The 20,742-nt window shown below is 51.2% G+C and overlaps 1 protein-coding gene across 4 annotated transcripts in view; it reads right to left on the bottom strand.

The window, feature by feature from the left end:
- Nucleotides 1-4,238: 4,238 nt before the first annotated feature.
- The window catches only part of SLC25A37 (solute carrier family 25 member 37), a 36,034-nt gene continuing 19,530 nt past the window's right edge, over nucleotides 4,239-20,742 (bottom strand). Inside the window, exons 2-4 of one of the 4 annotated variants that reach the window (XM_059371898.1) lie at nucleotides 8,797-9,025; nucleotides 6,732-6,788; nucleotides 4,239-4,879 (exon numbers count right to left, since the gene is read on the bottom strand). In XM_059371898.1, coding sequence (XP_059227881.1) covers nucleotides 4,359-4,879; nucleotides 6,732-6,788; nucleotides 8,797-9,025 — 807 coding nt within the window. In that variant the 3' untranslated portion in view covers nucleotides 4,239-4,358. The other 3 variants (XM_059371926.1, XM_059371908.1, XM_059371916.1) reach the window with 3 other exon arrangements.

The following is a 20,742-nucleotide window of genomic DNA, read 5'->3' as shown; positions in this document are numbered from 1 at the left end:
CAGGGCAGGAACCGCAGCTTATACCTGGCTCTCTTTCCCCTCCCCAACCCCCACACCAGGCACAGTGCTCTGCTTATGGGATGCCCTCCAGCCTGAGGGGCAGGGAAATGACAATCGTCTGCCAAATGGCTATATAGGCACTGCAGTCACGCCCTCCCGTACCTGCCCCCCCCCCCCCCCCCCCCCCGAGCACCCCGAGCAGTGGGAGCAGCCACAAGCCACAGGTCAGCTTTGCAAAGCACGGGGTTGGCCTTTGGTAAAATGACGTAGCTGTGAGTTTACCTCAAGCCTTCCGTGTTCTCTCATCCCTCTACCCACTTCCCGCACCCTTGCTGGTGGCTAGTTCTCAGACCGGGTCTCAAGTCTGACTCTCCAACCTCGCTGAAGCTTTCTGTGGCGATGCTGCCAGCAGGTTCAACGACCTCCAAGCTGTGTGAAGCGTCAAGACTTGTCCCTGGTTTTTCAAAGGGGTCTGAGACCTTCTTCCCTCCACCCCTCTCCTACCTCCAGAAAAGGCTTAGTTATCTGGGAACTGTGTGAGGATTCTGTTCACTCTTGGGCCTTCCATGAAGGACCCTGATTGAACCTCTGCATAGAGGATATGTGTGTGTGTGTGTGTGTGTGTGTGTGTGTGTGTGTAACAGGCATGTGCCAGGTACCAGGGCTGCTCACACCATACACTCGCAGCCTGTCACGCTCACACTCTTACACTAAGAGGAGAAACTGCCACCTTCCTTCTCTGGAGAGCAAAGCTAGAGGTGGCCCTCGGCCCTCACCTGGGGCATGATAACGTGACCGTCCTGGTTGCCCGACATGATGATCTGCTCCCATCTCTAAGAGAGCTGACCTGGCACTTTCTACCACAGCCCTGGACCTGGTTCTTCATGAGCAAGGCTGAATGAGGCACCAACACCCCCAAATCAGGCTCCTTCTCTCCATCCACTCTTCTCCTTTTTTCAATATTCCCGCCACAGAGCCCACAACGCTTCAAAGATCAAGGCTTTATTTTCTCTAGCTCCAGTGTCATGACTAGAGCAGCATATCTGAAATACCCCGCACATAAACACACACTTGTTCCTGTTCCAAAGAGCCGGCAACAACTGGAGGCAGCTACCATGTGATTTGCTCCAGGCACCTAGGAAACACACGCTCACCCTGAAAGACACTGCGCGTCTTACAGGCAGGAAGCAGCGGCACATTTGCATTTAACAGACAAAATCCATCTTTAAATATAAAGTTAAATAAGACCTTATGGGTGTAACAATGTGTTAGAGATGCTGCTTTAGGGGGACTTTGGAGGACGGCGCTTAGAATAAGACATCATAAAAAAATTAAAAAAAAAAAAAACCAGAAATAGAACACAAACACGGAAGGACTATAGGCCAGTCAATAGCTAGATTCAACCCAAAGTTAAGAAAAAAGGAGTTGAGGATTGAAGCTGTATCACATCTGAGAAAAATCCATTTTTTATGCTAAAATGAAACTCTGACCTACAAGGGACTCCATCTCCCATCTTGGTCTGGGCATAAGAGTTCCTGCCTGTGTGCACACGCTCTACACTCGAGAGGCATGCCTGACTGCAGAGGTCACCCCAAATATACAGAAGACCAAGCACGTGCCATGATTATGTCAAGCTGGTCATCACTGGGGGTGGTAAGAACGTTTGCTTATTCAGTTACTTCTCAATGTCAAAGTCCCCATTGACAAATGGACTATAGCCTGCACAGAGGAGCACAGATCAAGGGGGAAAATCAATTCTCAAAACATTGAGACCACTTACATTAGTTTAGTGCTTCACCACTTCCAAAACCCTGTTGGATACACAGCTCATCCAGCCTCATAAAGGTCCAGTGGGGAAGGCAGGACAGGGGGTGTCACCCCATTTCCCAACCAATCCTATCCACACAGTGAGGAAAGCCACGGGCAGACCTTCCAGCTCAGTCCACAGAGTCTTACACCGCCTTCCTGCCTCTCCTTCTTGCGTCCCTTACCCAGAGTTTTCCCAGAGAAGTTAAGTTTGTTTTCTGAATACCATCGAAAACAAAATCCTGTAAGAAAGAATACTTTGTAGCAGCAGAGTGGCACTTTTTTTTTTTAAGATTTTATTTATTCATTTGACAGACAGAGATCACAAGTAGGCAGAGAGTGAGTGGAGGAAGCAGGCTCCCCACTGAGCAGAGAGTCCAATACGGGGCTCGATCCCAGGACCCTGGGATCATGACCTGAGCTGAAAGCAGAGGCTTTAACCCCCTGAGCCACACAGGCACCTCAGAGTGGCACATTTTAAGAGGACGAGAAAGGGTGGCTGGGTAACTATTCCAGAATTCTCTCTAGTTTTCTTCCTTTTGCAGAATCTAACAGTTATGGACAGAATATTTGAGTAGGGGATGTAAAGACTTCCCAGACCACCACGGTTTCCACCGGCATTTTGCACCCCCACGTGGGACAGAAGCTTGCTGCACCTGGTTTCCAACTGGCAGCGGGCAGGGAGTAGTTAACTCCAAAGGAAACCAGCAGCGCAGCCCTCCCAGCCCAGGAGCAAGGTCCTGCTTGTGGAGCACACGTGGGAGCTGCTTGATTGGGCATCCTTCTGTCTCTGACCTCAAAATGACTCCTGAAGGCAGCATGCAGGGTCTCAAGATGAAAACTGTCCCACTGCCACCTGGAGTTCTTGGCTCCTCCAAAGGACCGTGGGTCTGAGCCTCAGTCAGGGGCGCTACATTGACCATGGGGCAGGTCAGGGGCAAAGGGCAAAAGCTAAAGGTCAAGGCCAGGCCCACGAGATTGAATATACATGTTCTTCCTGCTCCTTTTTAAAGAGCTCCAGAAGGAAACCGTGAAGCCATTTAGGCTTCCCTTGGAGATGCCTGGCGGTCAATCAAAGGACATGGCCAGGGAAAACAAGCTTTTCTTAGTGATCGTCTGGCTCAGATGCACCTTTTCAGAAAACAAGGCAGTTAGGCCTCGAGTTCTCAGCTGATGCAGACAAGTGAGGCTGAAGATAGCTCTGGAGAGGCGCCCTGACTCGGACACGTGGGTCTGGGTCTCACTTCAGCAGCTGGGCTTGGTCAGAGGGCCTGGCCTCTGTCCCTGCGAGGTGAGAGGCTTCGTGCCCTGTGAACTAATGGTGGGCAGAGGGATGGACACATGTCAGAGGCATACTTGCTGTTTTTAAAAAAATCCCTGAAACCGCACAGGGAAACAGATTTAGTACACACACACACACAACAGCTGGGGTGCCAGAGTTAAAGGTCGAAGCAGAAGTCCTAGGGAGGCCTTATCCCAACTGCCTGCCCAACAAGTCATAAAACCTTGGCATTTCAAGAGCTAAGTGCTGGCCCAGGGAGGCAGACATCACACCACTCACAGCGCGGAAGTGTCAGCAGGAGTGAGGCTAGTCCTCCCAGTCCTGCTGGGGGCCACTGTCCTCCAATGTGACCGATCCTGCCACCATTAGGTGGGACAGCATCTGTGCCTACGGCAAGAGAAAATGCCCTAGAGCCGGATTTTTGGCCCTGGAATTTTCAGGAAAGACAGGAGGAAAAGGCACACGCAGGTGATTAATTGAATAGAAGGAGAAAAAAAAGTAGCTGAGAGTAATATATCATTATTTTGATTTTGTTTGCAACATACCTCCCCACCCCCCACGAAAAGAGAAATTCAAAATATAAACTTTATTATTTTACATTCAAGTGAAACTTCCATCTGGGGGCTCCACACAATTTTAGGCCACATTCAGCAATTTATCACTTTGGTGCCTTTTCACTTAACCCAACAGAAGAAATCAGCCCTCTTTTTTTTTTTTTTTTTAAAAACAGCTTGATATTCCCAGCTGTACCACTTATTTATATGCACGCGCGTGCACACGCGTGCGCACATACACACACACACACACACACCCCAAAAACTTCTACATAGAAAAATAAAGGATAAACATTATCCATCTAGTTTGTACTGTTTGTGTACTAGAACTTTTATATACAGAATTCTTTTTTTCTTTAATGTTTTCAGTCGCTGCATATTTTTCTCCCCTCCCGTGTGAGCTGCGATCTTAGGGCAGGCAACGGCTACAGGGAGGTGGAAAAGCTACATTCCTGTCAGGGGAGGGAGAGCAAAAGCCACCCCTTGTTCCCCATCTGAAGTCTTTCCCCACCTACCACCTCTGCGGACGGCCTTCTGGTAAGCGGCTGTCCCATCGCCTCCCCCTCACTCCCCCTGCTCTCTCAGGCGTCAGGGAGCAGAGGGCCCACCCTGCCAACACCCAAAATGACCTTGGTGTGAGGACAAGGGAATGGAAGCAGGCAGGCAAAGCCTTTGACAAATAAAAGATTCTGGAATCACTGCCCACGCCTGTTCCTTTAGTATGGAGTTCGACTCTCCAGCTTGTGCTTGGTGAGAAAGTACTTGAAGAACTCGTAGACGGACCAGGAAATGGCAGTGGAGGGCATCTGGTAGATGATGCGGGCCTGCATGCCTTTGAAGTAGCCAGGGAGGCCATTGAGCTGGTACACCATCCTGAAGGCATTGGCCATGCCCGACAGCCGGCCGCTGATGTTGGCCAGGTTGAGAGCCATGTTCTCCTGAGTGTTGAGGAGGGTCTTACAGACGTCCAGGGGCGTGGTGGCGGCGGCGGCCAGGGCCCCGGCCAGCCCGCCCGAGATGATATGGGACTGTGGGTTGTAGCCCCGGTGGGGGTTGACCTGCTCCTGCAGGAACTCGTAGGTGATAAAGTGGATGGACTGGAAAGGAATGTTCATGGTCAGCTGCGTGGTGTAGCTCCGGTAGAAGGCCCCCAAGCCCTCGGTCCTCCAAACTGTCCAGACGCAGCGGAGGGCGGACCGGTGCGGCGAGTCGTACATCTGTAGGCGCTGCTTCACCACTGCGGTCAGGGCCGCCGGCAGGCAGGTGGGTAGTAGATTGGGTTTGGCGCCACCCCGGGGTCGGAGTAAAACAGGGCGGCCAAGCCATAAAGAGAAACAAGCAAGTTTAGACACACTAGCAACACAGGTCCCAGAGAACAAGCAGGCGCGTGGCCCCAGCCCGAGGAACCTGAGCCCGCTCCAAGCTCTCCCGTTTACAGAGGTGACCCCAGGATCTGTGCTCGGCTTCTCCTGCCTGCAGCCCACATAAGGTGGTGGGGGGGAATCCCCAAACCAGGCAGACTAGATTCGAGGATCTGATCCCCCAGATCCGGGAGGCTTTCAGCATCACACCTGCGGCCAAACTCAATCCCGCCCTCCCGCCCCTCGCTCCCCTCCCCTGGTCTCTTTGCTCTCCCAGCTGCACGTGGGTCCCGCATTTTGTTCCCTGTATGTGGATGGTACACAGGGCTGTTAGCTTCTGTATGTCACAGCACTCTTAGAAGATATACGGGAATTATGTGAGCCTAAATTCAGGGATAAACTCCAATGAAGACCCTGGCTTAAAAAGCAGAACTGCGGGTTCAAAGGCTATGAGGCAATGGGAGGGCCTCAGGCTTGAGTCCTCATAGCCCCCACGCACTGCCAAGTGAACACATGCAGTGTGCTTGCCTTTAGAGAAATGAAGTCTTTAAATCAATATGTCAAAGAGAAGAGAGGGAGCTGAACTTCACTTGTTTCTCTCTGAAAAAGAGCAAAACTCTTGCCGGCTTGACATGGGGTAATTAACTGGTCACCGACCAGGTTCCTGAATGCACTGCCTTCCACACAAACACAAAGCCCACCTCTCCCAGTCTGGCCCATCAGACCCCTGCAGGTCAGAGCAGATCCCCTGTCTGCTAGGGAATGGGAGGCAGCTGAGCACAAGTAAGAAATGTTCGCAGCAAAAGACAAAACCAGACAAACTTGTAACCCCAGACTTGAAATGCTGACATTTTACCTCCGATTTTCCCTTCTGGCAAGGGACCATTTTTCAGATGGGGAGAAATGTTGAGAGGGTCCTACATGTCACACCGAGAATAACCCAGCTGGGCGGACACCCGGGACCAGGCCCCCGAGCTCCTTGCTTTGCAGACCTGGGTTGGTTAAGGACTCACATCTGCATGGCTGACAACTGTTTTCCAGTGCTTCCCAAATTCCAATAATAATAAAAAAAGATAATGTGGGAGAAGCTGGCTAAGCCAAGATGGCCCAAGGTTAAAGCACAAGTAGAGTGAGGCATTCCTAACCCTCCTCTCTCTGTATCTGCGTATGTTCGAGATGGTCCATGCTAATTTCAGATTTTTAAAAAAGCCAATTGAACCCAAGCCCTAGTGAATGGCTTTTGATAGCTTCCCCCTAAATTTGTCTAGGATTGATAAAAGATGACAAGGGCCTGTGCATATGTGTGTGTGTGTGTGTGTGTACGTGCCTGTACACACACGTACACGTACACACAGGTTTTACAGGAGTGCCAAGGACTAGCTAAGGGAGCTCGTTAAGACAGACTCCCTGTCTCTACCCCCAGAGACTCCAATTTAGCAGGTCTGGGGTGGGACTTGAATTAGCATTCCTAACATGGTCCCAGGAGACGCTGACGCTGCTGCTGGCCCAGAGATCACAGCCCCCCTCTCTGTCCAAGAGAACAGGAGCACCATAGGCTCCAATGCTCAGCCCCTTTTCGAGGCCTTCGCTAACATGGTAAAGAATTCTGCTTATTCTGACTGGGGGCCGGAAGTCCCCTTCCCCGACCTTCTGCCTCCCCCCACCACCATTTTTCCGGCCCCTTCGCCCATCCCCTCCTGCCATTCCCTGGGGACCATGAAGCATTACCTTCTGCTGGATTCATTACCGCATCGTGGAGCAGAGTGGCCATACTTCCAGCTATCCCTGCAAAACAAACTCCAGAAAATTACCCTCTGCGACCGGGTGTTCTGAGGAAGTTCCTGGAACTTAAAATCAGACAGAGCCCTGCACAGAGATTTCTGAGAAGCCAAATCTATGCCCAGCTGCTCCCAGGTGAGCATGGACTCTTCAAAACGGAAGGTGATGATTGAGTTGTTGGGGGGAAAACGGCACCACTGGCCACATTTTCATCCTGCGGATGTGAAGTCAATGCTGGGAAAGGTTAGACCTGCCGATGGCCGAGGATACCCAGAAACTACACTTCGTGGCTTTTCCCAGTGGAAAACTGTCCAGATTTCCATTCTCCTGTCCTTTACCTTTGTCTACAAATCAACTTACTCTGCTCTGGAGCTGGGGCAAACAAAGGGGAGGATATTATATATATAGCCAAGGGGAGAACAAAGGGGAGAAAAAGAAAAGAAATTTAAAAAGAAATATCCTTAATAAAATCCAGGCATTTTCAAGAACACAGGCAGGAAGCTCTGCATAGGGCAGATTTCCAGGGTTGGTTTGCAAATCAATGACCTGTCTCGGGAGATGGCAGACCCCATCCTGAGGCTCTCATCTGGCCTGGCCTCAAGAACCAGGAACTTCTAAAGGCTAATTCAGACCTGGAATTTTGTTTTAGGGTTTGGTTTCCCTCCCTGGGCAGGTGACACTGCCCAGCAAGTAAAATTAGCACCAGAAGCTGGGAGGAATGAGCAACCCAGGATAACGCTTCAGAAATGCGGATAAAGCCCCCTCCCTCCCCTTCTGCACACAATCACGATTACCACCAGAAAGGTCAAACAAAATGCAACCAGAGCATAAAAATCGTGGCAAAACAGGAACAGCACTGGGCAGAACTGTGTTCCATCCAACCACCTCCAAGGGCGTCAGTGACTCCAAGGGACTAAACCATTACATACGGCAGTTTCACCAAGAGGCAAACCCCAAGGCCATGGACTCGGGGAACAGCATCAGAATGTGATCCTTAGGGACTGTCTTGAAAAATGCAACCAGGGGCCCATTTTTTTTTTTTTAAAGCAGAAGAAATGTCTGCAAACCAGCCAAGGTTTGCTGATGGAAGGGATGCTTTCGGGTTCTCTCTTAGTAGCACAAAAGAAAGGGGCGGGGGTGGGGGGGAAGCTGCTGCCAGTCACTCTATGTCTTCGGTGTTGAAAAATGAGTTTTGTTAAAGTAAGGACACCTTATTCCATGTGACACAAAAACCATCAAAAGCAAAACCCACAGGAGAAGGCAAAGAAAGAGCCACCGCTGAACCCGCTGAGCCAGACGTAGGAGCCGTTCACCTGCCCGCCGCCTGCCCGCCCGCCGCCGCCCAACCCAAGCCCCCTCCCCGCCACTTCCCCTCAAAACAACAAAGGAAAACTACTCCAGCCCTTGCTCGCAGACAGATGCAATCGAGACCAACAGAAGAGAATGGGGGTGAAATCCCCATTTTCCCAGAGGCTTAAGGTGGGAAAGATGGCCTGTGCTGCAGCAAATCCTTTGTCAGCCATAAAACTTCTTGACCTTTTAAAGCTTAGTTAGATCTTGACGTTGCAGAGACCTGTTGAACCAGTTTTTAAATAGTCTCAGAGAAGCTGTCCAGATAATTTTTTTTTTTGAATCCAGCATTGTAAAGTTTTGTTTCTATTCAGGGTTTTGTTTTTTTTCCTAGATCTGATTATTAATTGCTTTTCAATGTCTTAAAAAAAAAAATGAAAAAACCCACGCAACAATGTAAACTGAAACACCTCTGTCACCGACTTCCCCCAGGCTTTAGAAAGCGAAGGAGGGGAAGAGAAAAAGCGCATGTGTGTGTGCACGTGTGTGTGCGCGTGCGCGTGTGTTTGGGTGTGTGTGCACACACGACTCGAGAGTTCTTTATTCGTAAGCAAGCGCAGCGGAGATGAGGCGTCAGGATGCTGGGTCACAGGGAGGAGAACCCTGGGGAAGGGTCTGTTGAAGGAGAGAGCTCTCTAACTCCAGACAAACGCTTTCAAAATACCGTTGGCTAGGTGGCTGTTTCCTTGGTGGTGGAAAACGGCATTTAAAGTCCTTTTCATGTTTTCATAGCAGGCAAAATACAAGGCGTGGGCCGGCCCTGCGCCCAGCATCATCACGTTGAGGCCTCGCAGGGGCCTCCAGAAGCCTTCAGTCCGAATGATTTTCTTGAGGGCTCCGTAGACACTCGTGTACTGCGCTTTGGGATCTGGATTCAAACTCTGCATTCGTGTCTGGGGGAAGGCAAGGAAATAAAAAAGGTAGAAGTTAACACGGATGGTAAAGAGGATAAACACACACACACAACCCAGGGAGACAGTAAGAGCCAACTGTCTATTTTCATTTTCACGGGATTCCTCCGTGAGGAAAACACTGATTCCCTCCTTCCTGGAGTACGCTCCCTGCCGCCCACCGCCCTTCCCCCACCCCCCACCAAGTAAGCACCTTTGTTCGCAAGGATTCCATTATGGCCGGCAGGAGGGAAGAAGGTTGGGGGCAGGATATGAAACAGGAAGATGGACCCTATCACCGTCAAGCTGTGTGACCCCTGAGGAATCCCTTAACCTCTCTGGACCATGGGACCACCACCCTCCCCCCATTAAAAAAAACAGGATGGTCACAAACGTCGCATGAAACACGGTATGTGAAACCCTTCATGAACTCATGGGGAGTGTTCTTATCCTGTGGTTGCCCCTCTGGTCCTAAAGTCTATGTCCTCACTCATCGAAGACCTCCATGCCTGTTCAGCCGCCACCAGGAATCTCCCAGGGGTCCTCCAGACCTCAGCCCACAGCTCCTCTAAATGCATTTTATATTTTGTCTTTAGAAATTAGCACTTACAAATAAATAGTCCTGTTCCTAATCTCCTCCTGTGTGCACCCTTGTCTCCTTGAGGCAGAAGCCCGGCTTTCCCCATCTCTGTTACCTTATCCGATGACCAAGGCTCTTAAGTGGGTATACAGTTAATCTGTGTGTCAACGTAGCAAGACCATGGTCCCCACAATGGCTCCAACTACAGCCAAGCACTAGTCTAAATGTTGCTATGGAGGTATTTTCATAGAGGAGATTAACACTTAAATCATTAAATTAGACTGAGTGAAACAGATTAACTCTTTCTGTCTCTCTCTGTCTCCTGGTTTGGTGTCGCTGGAGAACCCTGATTGGTCCAGGAGATAATATCTACCCCGTGAAAGACCCACCCAAGCCCAGTCCTGCAACATCATGCCTACCTCCACTCCCCTCAACACACAGTCTAGAGGAGAGGGTCTCCGACCGTGAGCAGGGATATCCTTTTACCACCAAAACAGAATCATACTCAAAGCTAATATGTAAAATGGAAAAAGAATTTCTCTAATTGAGAAGGGGGCGGGATTGGGCTCTCTTCACTTCCTGTCCCCCCAGCAACCCAGCAACTCTGGGGCTCCGAGGAACAGGAACACAGGAACAGCGTGAAAACCAATGATCTAAATTAACACTCATATGTGGAATTTCAGAAACAAAGGAAAAAAAAAACAAAGGAAAAAAGAGACAAACAAAAGGACAGCCTCTTAACTACAGAGAGCGAACTGGTGTTTGCCAGAGGGGAGGGAGTGGGGGATGGGGGAACTCAGTGACAGGGATTAAGAGCCCACTTATTGTGATGGGCACTGGGTGATGTATGGAAGTGCTGAATCACTATATTGTACTCTCCAAACGAATAGAACACTCCATGTTAACTATACTTGAGTTCTAAAAAATAAATTTTTAAAATTAATGGTCATTTTCAGAAGTCACCGGCTAGTAAAAACCACAGAGAAAATGGGCACATCATTGGCAACTTGTCATTTTGCCAAGAGAGGGCATAAAAACTGTTCTTTAAATTAAATTTAGCTTTATTAAAGAACTCATCACTTGCGGCGCCTGGGTGGCTCAGATGGTTAAGTGTCTGACTCTTGGTTTCGGCTCAGGGTCCTAAGATAGAGCCCCACATGGGTCCTGTGTTTGGCGTGGGGCCCGCTGCTCCCTCTCCCTCTGCCCCTCCCCCCGTCCCCCCCCCCCCGCCCCTAAAAAAAAAAAAAAAAAAAACAAAACAAAACAACTCAGCACTTTACCCCTTGTTTTCTGGTGAAAATGCCCCCTGCCCAGCCCTTGGCAGCTGCCTCATACCTGGGCCCACTTGTGGGGAGTGCAGCGTGGGAATGGATGGGGTCAGTGTATCCCTGTGCCTTTCTGTTGAACTGTTTTCTACTCTAACATGATTCCAAAAGTATTTGAGATGGTTTCATAATGGGGGACACATTATAAGCAAACCAGAGCAAGGGAAGGAGAAGGTGGGAATCTGTCAACCTAGAGGGGCCTGACTTTGCTCTGTCGGTGCTCCTGGCAGGGGCGAACCAAGAACGGGAGCACAAAGTGTCCACAAGCACAGCCTCAGGACGGCTGAGACTACCCAGGGCACTAAATCCTCAAAGACACTTGAAATCGCTCACATTTTACAGCAAAGAAAGCTCCATAGTCCCCCTACCCCCCAGCCTCACAGGGCTTTTCCCCTTAATTGCCCCTGACGAAAAGCAGGAGCACCAGGCAGGAGGGGGCAGAGGGACCAGGGATGGAATCCAGATCCCATCACTTCCATTGTGCCCCTGGGCTAGACAGTGACCCCCCTCCCCACTTCATCGTCTCCTGTGACAGAATCGTTGAGATAATTAAATCTCTGTGACCATCGTCACACGTTACATGTTAATGACAATAAAGGATGTGGTTCTAGTTATCTAGCCCTGCAGAGGTCTAAGCATCTTGGGGGTCTGGGGGGGGGGGCAGGGACTGTCTTATTTATAATGTATCTACCACGCTTATTACACCGTCTAACTCACACCAGGGGGTCAATAAATGTCTGTCCAACGAATGGATGGACAAACAAATGTGCGCGACTTAGGGTACCAACAGGGGTGAGGGGGTACTAGAGCTCTTATTTCACTCCTCCCTAAAATAGGAGTAGCTTTCCTAGAGTTACCCGTTCCTCCCACCACCCATTCCCTATTGATTAAAAAAAGTCCCCATTTTGCTGCATTGCTCAAGCCCAGCAGTGATCCGCTGAGCTACACACAGGGCTGAGGCAGCCTGTCCCTGGGGTTGACTTCTGCCAGTCCTGTGCCCAGGGGACAGGCCCCCCGGGATGGACACAGAAGCTAGCTGGCTGCCTTCTCCACCCCCACGGCCCCAGTTTCTGGCCTCTGGCAGCAAGACCGGCCTGTGGCGAAGGCCTCCCTTGGGTCCCGGGGGGGGAAACAAAGGAGCCCCTTACAAGCAGTGTGAGAAGACACTTGGGACGCGGAATGAGGAGCTGAGACGCTGGTTTCTGACCTGACCCCGGCACCTACAGGGCCAGTGGCCTTGGCCATGGTATCTCATATCTTTGGTCCTCAGTGTCCTCACTAGGAAAACGAAGGAAAGGGCTGGAACAGTGGCTGATTACCAGAATCACGGGGAAATGCTTAAAAATGTCCCTCCGGGCACCACTCCAACACATGTTGATTCTAAATTTTTTTTTAATTCCCCAGATGATTCTGATCATCACTCCCTTTGGAGAACCCCTAAAAACAGGGGGCCCTCTAGCCCTAGCACTTTCTTTTCTTTACTTTTTTTTTTTTTAAGATTTTATTGGACAGAAATCACAAGTAAGCAGAGAGGCAGGCAGAGAGAGCGGAGGAAGCAGGCTCCCCGCTGAGCAGAGAGCCCGATGTGGGGCTCGATCCCAGGACCCTGGGATCCTGACCTGAGCCGAAGGCAGAGGCTTTAACCCACTGATGCGCCCTGCATCCACACTTGGCAGGAGTGGGGGGGCACCTGGGTTAAGTGACAGTGGGTGGTTGGGGAGGCAGTGAATACAGAAGGGGGCAGAGGCAGGAAGCTTTAGAGCAGGCCATTCTGACCCTGTTGGTCTGAATTCCAGCGCTAGGACCTAGAACAGGTTCCTCAATGTTGGGTTGTAGAATAATTACCCCAGCAAGCTCCCAGAGAGCTGGCAGCATTCGGGATTGAGGTCACCGTGAGAAAGGCCTGACTCGAACTGGGAGGCAATGATGGCCTACCTACCCACCCTTTCCTTGACAAAGCTGTTCACACTGGCCAGCCCTCAGACTTACAAGGGAAAGCTGGGATTGATTCTCACCTCTTTCTTTTTATTTTTAAAATTTTTTTATTTTTAAAGTTTTTAAAATTTATTTGACAGGGAGAGACACAGTGACAGAGGGAACACAAGCAGAGGGAGTGGGAGAGGGGTAAGCATGCCTCCCAAGGATCAGGGAGACCAATGTGGGGCTCTATCCCAGGACCCTAAGATCATGATCTTAACGACTGAGCCACCCAGGAGCCCCTCACCGCTTTCTTTTTAAATTAGGAGTGAGACAGCTGGAGTAAATTTTACTGAACAAAAATGCGCCACCCTGGAGCACCTGGGTGGCTCAGTGGGTTAAGCCTCTGCCTTCGGCTCAGGTCATGATCTCAGGGTCTTGGGATCGAGCCCTGCATTGGGCTCTCTGCTCAGTGGGGAGCCTGTTTCCCTTCCTCTCTCTCTGCCTGCCTCTCTGCCTACTTGTGATCTCTGTCTCTCTAATAAATAAATAAAATCTTTAAAAAAAAAATGCGCCACCCCCTGTGGCCAAGAAAAGGACAACTGGGTATCTCTCTGTCCCGGGGTCTACTCAAGGGAGGCTACATTTAATGACACAGGCTTGGGACATAGGCCAGCGGCCCCTGAGCACAGAGGAGGACTCAGTCAAGGCCCCTTTGGGCCCACCGTGGCCAAGTTCGGGGCCAGATCCTCTCTGGTAAGACCTTCATTTCCCAACCTGCCCACAGGGAGCTCCCACCCTCGATCGGGCACCAGGATGCAGAAGGGAGAGTCACTGGGGAAGTAAGTAACAAGGAACGTGGGAGATAGGGGAGAAGGACAGACTGTCCATGTGCTTCAAAGGAGCTCGGAGGGAAGAGAGGAGAGGCCAATCTGTGAGCATGGTTGTGGGACAGGTTGAGAGAAGATGAGAGGGTCACACAGTGGCCACAGCGGAGAGACACCCCCCCTCCAGTTTAACCTCTTTTTTCTTTTTCAGTGACTCTACTTGTAAAAGGTGCAACTCAGGGCCAGGCATTTCTTAGTGACCTGTGGACCAGAGAAGAAGCTGGGGTTGAGTGGAAACCACCCAAGGGGCCTGTCCCTGGCTGGATGAATGAATAAACAAAAAGGGATCCATAGAGACTATGGAATATTCTTTGGCCTGAGAAAGGAATGACACTCTGGCACAGGCTACAGCTCGGGGGAACCTGGAGGCTATGACGCAGAGTGAAATAAGCTAGGCTCTCTCTCTCTCTCTCTCTCTCTCTCTCTCTCACACACACACACACACACACAGTTTGATTCCGCGTAACATGAGGTACTGGAGTCACCCAAAAACCCATAGAAACAGAAAGCAGAATGGTGGTTGCCAGGGGCTGGGGGAGGGGAATGGGGTTGCTCTCCCTGCACGGGGAGTTTCGCTTTTGCAAGATGAACAGTGCTATACATGTGCTTGGGACCACAAAGCCTAAACACGGTTAGGATGTCGAGTTCGACGTTCGTATATTTTACCACGATGTTTTTTTGAAAAAAGCGCTGGTGTGAGGGTAGACAGAAGGAAAAAGACATAGAGAAAGGGCAGAGATTAAAAAGCACAACCAAAACAAACCAAGAAGACAGAGATGAAGAATTTCACAAACCACCTTTCCTGTCCTGGGTTTCAGTTCCTGCTCAGGCCTAGAAAAGGCCTGCCCACCTTTTCTTTATAATAAATTCCCATTCTTCGCCTTTTAATGCTCCACTCTTGGAAATCTGGAATGTCCATTAGCATATTAAAGGCTCTGGGAAGTCCTTCAGAAGAGCTGGAGAGAATTCTGGTTAACAAGGCACTTGTTACCTGTTTGTTTGGGGCAACAGAAACCCGGTCTCACAGATCCACCTCGCAGGACACACTTTGAGAAAGCAGGAAGCCCAGAGAGCCGCTCCGGGCGTCAGGAGGACCCCGGCCCCCCAACCCGGGGCAGCCCAGGCCCGGAGCAGCAGGCAGGAGGAGCCTGGAAGACAAGTCCGAGAAGCAGCAAGGCCAAGGACCAGCATGAGCCTCTGGGCGGGTTACCCAAGCACTCTGGAGCGGAAATTGAGAGATCTGGGTCTCGGGCCTGGTTCTGCCACTCACTGTGTGACTGAGCAAATCTCCAGCTCCAGAAGGGCAGTTCTACAGGAGGGCTCCAGGCCCGTGATACAAACGCTTTATTTGCACTAAACAGGCTCCCTAAGCTCTCAGCAAGGCTGGAAGGGAGTGAGGGGTAAGCCCCTTGGTGCAAACGTGCCCCTAAGAAGACAAATCAGGATGAGCCCACCTCGTTGTGTGGCTCCCCTCTCGAGGGGAGGAGGGTGGCCCGAGAGTGGAAAATGCCTGCACTGCCTCCGGTGAGCTTGCAGGATCGAATGACAGGAGCGGCAGGGGCCCTGCGCGGAGGGCACACGGAGCTGGGAGCTGGCGCCTCTCTTTTCAGACAGAAAACTGGGGCGCCCCGCAAGAAAAGCAAAGGGAGCCAGCGGAGCCTGGCGGGTAGACCTCTGACCTCCCTGCACGTCCTGCCCAGCCTGAGGACCTGCAGCATCACGGGGCCGCCGGCCTCCCACCCGACCCGGATCCCCCGTCCTCCTTTCTCAGTATTTCTCATAACCAAAGAACAAGTGGCTGGCTCCGCCGGCAGAGTATGTGACTCCTGATCTCAGGGTCGTGTGTTCAAGCCCCACATTGGGCACCGATCTTACTTTAAAAATAAACAAGTAAAGAAAAAAACAAATTCTTCCCGTGTCAAAAATACATGCACTTTACAGACAGGAGAAGATAAAGTGAAATATACTGATTCGTCCACTCGAAAGCATTTTGCCAAGCTCGCCTTTGAGGAAGGTGCAATACAGGGCAGGGCAACAATGAGTGTGTGCAGGGCTCCCGGATCATGGTGTGGACAAACATCCCAGCACAACAGGTGGGCACAATGCCCACCCACCGAGCGGACCCCAAAAGGCTACCCAGAAGTCTCTCCCAGAGCAAGGAAATTCAGTTCAGGCACCCGCAGAGTGCTGGGAAAATACTGTATCCTATTGGTGTCTGCTGCCCAGAGTCCGCTGCAGAATTAGCAATCAAATCCGTATGTTTAATTCTATTCCATCTGCCAACTGTTCCCAAGAGACGCTGACGGTCAGTAAATGGAACCACAGCCTAAACCAGACTGCAGGTCCCAACCCCAGCCCCCTCCCTATTTTCTAAGGCAATGGCCAGCCACCCACCGGCACACAGCCTCACCCTTCAGCCCCATGGCCCGAAGCTCTTCTGCTTACATTCACAGCCCATCCACGGCCCTCTGTGTCCCCAGTGCTGGGGTCTGCTGGTGACACTCCAGCTCTCACCTGCCACCACGCAGCACAGACAGCGTCAGGCCAAGGAGCCTGTTCCCACGCAGGGCTTGCTGGCAGAGACACAGGCGCACAGACCCCTGTAGGCAGCCGGGGAAGAGAGGCATTTTGGCACAGGGCTTTGTGAGGAAAGAACTGTCTTCAGGAATGAAGCTGCAGACCTCACGAGGGGTTTAGAAAGTACTATCCTCGCCTTCCACAATCCTTAGGAGGCACACAGCACAGCAGAGAAGAAACCCAAACCACATCAAGGAGAACCACGTTCAACTCTCCTGAATCGAGGACTGCCAGCATTCCAACTCAGAATGTGCGTCCCAGCCTGCAACCTTGTCCTTACTATGTATGATAGGGAAGATGGACGGTCACCCCCGGCCGCTGAAAACATTTGCTGAAATCACCAAAATCATGAGGATACAGCCCGGCAGCAGCCCCCCCCCCCCCCCCCCCCGGCAATATTAACCACACTGTTAACGGCAAGCAGAGGCACATCGAAGTTTATTCCCAAGTTCAAAATTCCCGATCCCGTTTTCTTAAATCTCCCAAATTGGCAAAAGTATAGACCTAGCTTTATGTCTTTATCTTTCTTTTTTAATCAAAAGGAAAACTTGATCCTCTTAAAGTTTAAGAACCAGCAAGAGAAAAAGGACTCCTTAAAAGAAGTCCTGGCCTCCCCGCACCCCCCCCAATCAAGGACGGCACGAGGTAGGGAAATGAAGCATGTGGCGGAGTAGTGAGTGGAGAGTTCCTGGCACACACATTCTGAAAGGCCCTCGTGAGAACCACTGTTTCAGCGCAGGGCAGGAGGGCCGGTTCACTGTACCATCAGTGAGAGGAGCTGCACCAAAGCAAAACAGAGAGATGAGAGTTGGTGGGAACACGCCTCCGGCTAAATCATGTCTGTGCCTCACCTATCAGAAGGACTGGACTTCCCTCCGTCCACGGTCACCCGGGTGCTTCAGGGAGGGTGGGAGGCAGTGCGCTCACACACACGAGAGCAAACCAGCAAGGCCACTCTCTTTCCATTCACGTCCCACAGGCAGCCTGATTTTCATGTGAACAGACCAGCCACGCTCCAACACTCTAAAGTATGGGGCCGGGCCTGCGAAGCTTCCACACCATCTCTCACTCTTACTCTCCAAACGGTGTCCCAAAACCTCCAGGGCCCATTAGGGATGTCCTTCAGGGCACTGCTGTTTCTAAGGATAAAATGCCCAAGTATTCAGTAGAAAATACAAATCCCACCAAGACAGCCAAAACCAAGTGTCTCAGCCTCCCAGGGAAGAAGCCATGGCCCCAGACACGACTTGTCCTGGGAATAGGTCACAGCGTGGGGAGTCAGGCCCCAGGTCGAAAAGGGAACAGTACTGCAATTACTAAGAAATGGAGCTCTCTTTAGATCCCTTCACCTGAGGTGATTTCTTGACTATACGCAGGGGTTTACCTTGATTGGAAAAAAAAAAAAAAAAAAAAAAGCCCAACAGGGCAGAGAGAGGAAGTGAATGATTCTGCCCAGGGGGAATGTGAAAGTGCAGGTGGGTCTGGGAACCAGAGGAAGCTAAGGCTGAAGGGTATGCTCCAGGGGAAATGCGGAGGTAACTGCGATGGAGAGGGAGTCCTGGGCTCAGGAGAGTGCCTGAGCATTAGATAATCAATCAATGTTTGCTGAGAGAAAAGCAAGTTGGGGCTGGACGATGGGAGGCCCTGACCAGCTCGTTCAGGCATTTGGAATTTCCTTTACAGTCCAGTGTCTTCCATGGTTAAGTACCGCCCGTGATGGGAGCTATGAAGCCACATGTAAGCAACACAGAGCGGACCTCCAGCGTCTTGGAGAAGGGATCAGGGCCAGGCCACAGAAGTCCTCCCTGCCGGGTCTGGTTACAGGCTGGCCACATTCTGCTCTCTCCAAAGCCATGGCCACAAACAAGGACACTGTGCCACCAACCCATACCCACGGGTAGCAGCTCACCGCCCTGCTATGGCTCACACATTCCCACTTTCCTTTATCCTAGGAGCTAAGCCTGGTCACTCCTCCCCTTCTCTGGAAGATTCTCCCGCCAACGGAGGTAGGGATGAAAGAATCCGTGCCTGGCTCAGACCCAATGTACCCAAGACATACTTAGAACATCCAGCTTGTGGTTGGCCCAAAGGATTAAATTATTGCTGCTCTACAGGTGGGAAAATTCCCAAGACACCAGGTAACAGGACTCGGAATGCACGGGTGGGATTGGTGACCCCACCAGGAGCTGGCAGAGCGGAAGAAAACACTGGGCTGGAGGAGAAGCCTGAACCACCAGTCACTCCTACTCACCTTGTCTGGCTCTAGCAAGGGTCCTGCTTTCTAGTCCCACATCTAGTATTAAGGACTGTGTGCCCTAAAGCACTAGTCAGCTTGTTTGTCTGAGCCCCCAGGGCCGCTTTCACAAAATAATTATAATAATAATTATAATTGGGCAACAAAATTATAAATAAATAATAATTATAAATATATATGGGAAACCAATGATCCCCGTCTTACAAACAGGGAAACTGAGGCACAGAACGGCTAAGGAACTAGCTCCCCAGATCACAGAGTACACGCAGAATGGAAGCCAGGCAGACTGGCTCCAGAGCCATGCTCTGAACGAGGAGGCCCCCCCAAAACTCTCACCAGGGGGTGGACAGTTAGGGATCACAAGTGATCTCCAACTTCCTTCCTGTCTCTGAGGTCCTCTGCTTCTCCTACCAAGCTAAGCGATCACCCTGTGTGTGCCCGACCTTTTTAAAGAGGGAGTAGCCCCGACTACGTTCAAGTCACCAAAATCGCCACTGGTTGAGACCACAAAGCTCCTGAGAGTCCTACCAACATCTGTAAGCTGGGTACTTGCAGAGAGTCATGAGCCCTGCCCCATGGAGGTCACAGAGCTTCACTGTTTCGCACTGGTGGCCATTAGCCTGGCCAGTGGGCCCCAAGCGCAACTGGGTAACCGCGCCTCGTTCAGTAAGAACCCATTCTCTCCCCTCCAAAGGAGCTCGAGCCATTTGCTCACTCAGGTCATGGGCAGGAGGGGCCTGCTGATGGATGAAAGCCTGGCACTTCTACCCTATTCAAAGGCAAAGACTGAATATTCCAAAGTTCAGGCAGCTTTTGGGCCAGAATTTAATTCACTTCAAGATCCTGGCTTGCCCAGGGCCTCCCCTGACTCAGTAGCCTTGTCTATGTCATTGGCTTATAAGACGCCCCACCTACGAGTAAGGACAAGATGTCAGGGGCAGAAGTGAAGAGATACTTGCTCTCCGAAGTGCTTTCTTCTCCCTGCACGTCGGTAAACTGGCTGAGCTATCGGCATGCCACATCAAAGAACAAATTTAATGCAAGAATCCACACGGAAATACCCTAAAAGCACATGACGCCACTCCGAAGGCACCAAGACTACCTGAGTACAGAAGAACAGAGTCCGAGCACCGAGTCTCCATACGACCATTCTGGGCCCTGTCCCCGCCTTCAGCCCTGGTAGCTCTGCCATGACGGCTCGGCATGGTGGGGCTCCCGATGGGCTTGTTTGACTTCTGAGTTCTGCCACCCATGGAGCCCCCCAACTTTGTCTTCTCTAAAGCTCCACTTTGTCTTCTCTAATGAGGAACTAGTATGTGACCTGCCCAAGCTCCCAGGGCTGGTCACCACGGTGCCAGCACTGGTCAGCACTCCAGCTCCCAGACCCTGCCCTGCTGTCCATCCTTCAGCCTTTTGTTGAAAATCCCAGCTGTGGAATCTCAGACACACCTTGTTCAATCAAGCTCAGAAGGTCCCCGGGGTTTGAAGCATGTATGTTCAACGGAAAATTACATGTTGGGCTTCGGCTCTAGGCCTGACTCTGTGATCAGGACCCGAGGACGCCAAGACGTCCCCTGTCCTCAACCACCTCGCAGCTGAAGGCCTGTTCTACTCTGCAGCTGTATGCGCTTGAGGGAAGTTACTCAACTTCTCTGAATGGCGGTTCCCTCATCTGCGAAAACCCCTCCCTCACGTGTGTCCTTGCCACGAAGACACAAGGAACCTTTTCAGCACAGGGTCACCTGGCACAGTACTCGAGGTGCTCAACACATGCTTATTGTCTGTGTCATTATTTTCGTAAAGGCTCCAGCATGTTCCCTAAACCACCGCCGATGTTAATAAAATGGCTGTGAAATCTTAGTAAGAACCACCAGCAAAAAACTAGCTTCATCTTGCCGGAAGGTGTGGGGCTTTCCCTCCTGCTTGCTGATGACTGGCTGTTCAGCACAAAGGATCTCACTGTGTGTCTGAGCTGAACACCAGACTACAGAGTAGGATAGGCTGTAAACCACACACGCAATAGACCCCCAGATCCCAGAAGGAAGTGGCCAGCCATGGGGCCCAATTCCTGTAACCTCACAAGGTAGGGAGAGGCATGAAACCCAGCCCCCACCCCCTCTGGTCAGAAAGAGGCTGGAAAATCGAGGCGGCCTCCTTGTTTCCACTGAATTCCAGATCCA

The sequence above is a fragment of the Mustela nigripes genome, chromosome 1 (genome assembly GCF_022355385.1).
Source record: "Mustela nigripes isolate SB6536 chromosome 1, MUSNIG.SB6536, whole genome shotgun sequence".
In the NCBI taxonomy this organism is placed as follows: domain Eukaryota; kingdom Metazoa; phylum Chordata; class Mammalia; order Carnivora; family Mustelidae; genus Mustela; species Mustela nigripes.
The sequence above is the reverse complement of the archived record's forward strand: the minus strand, read 5'-3'. Positions and strand labels throughout refer to the sequence as shown.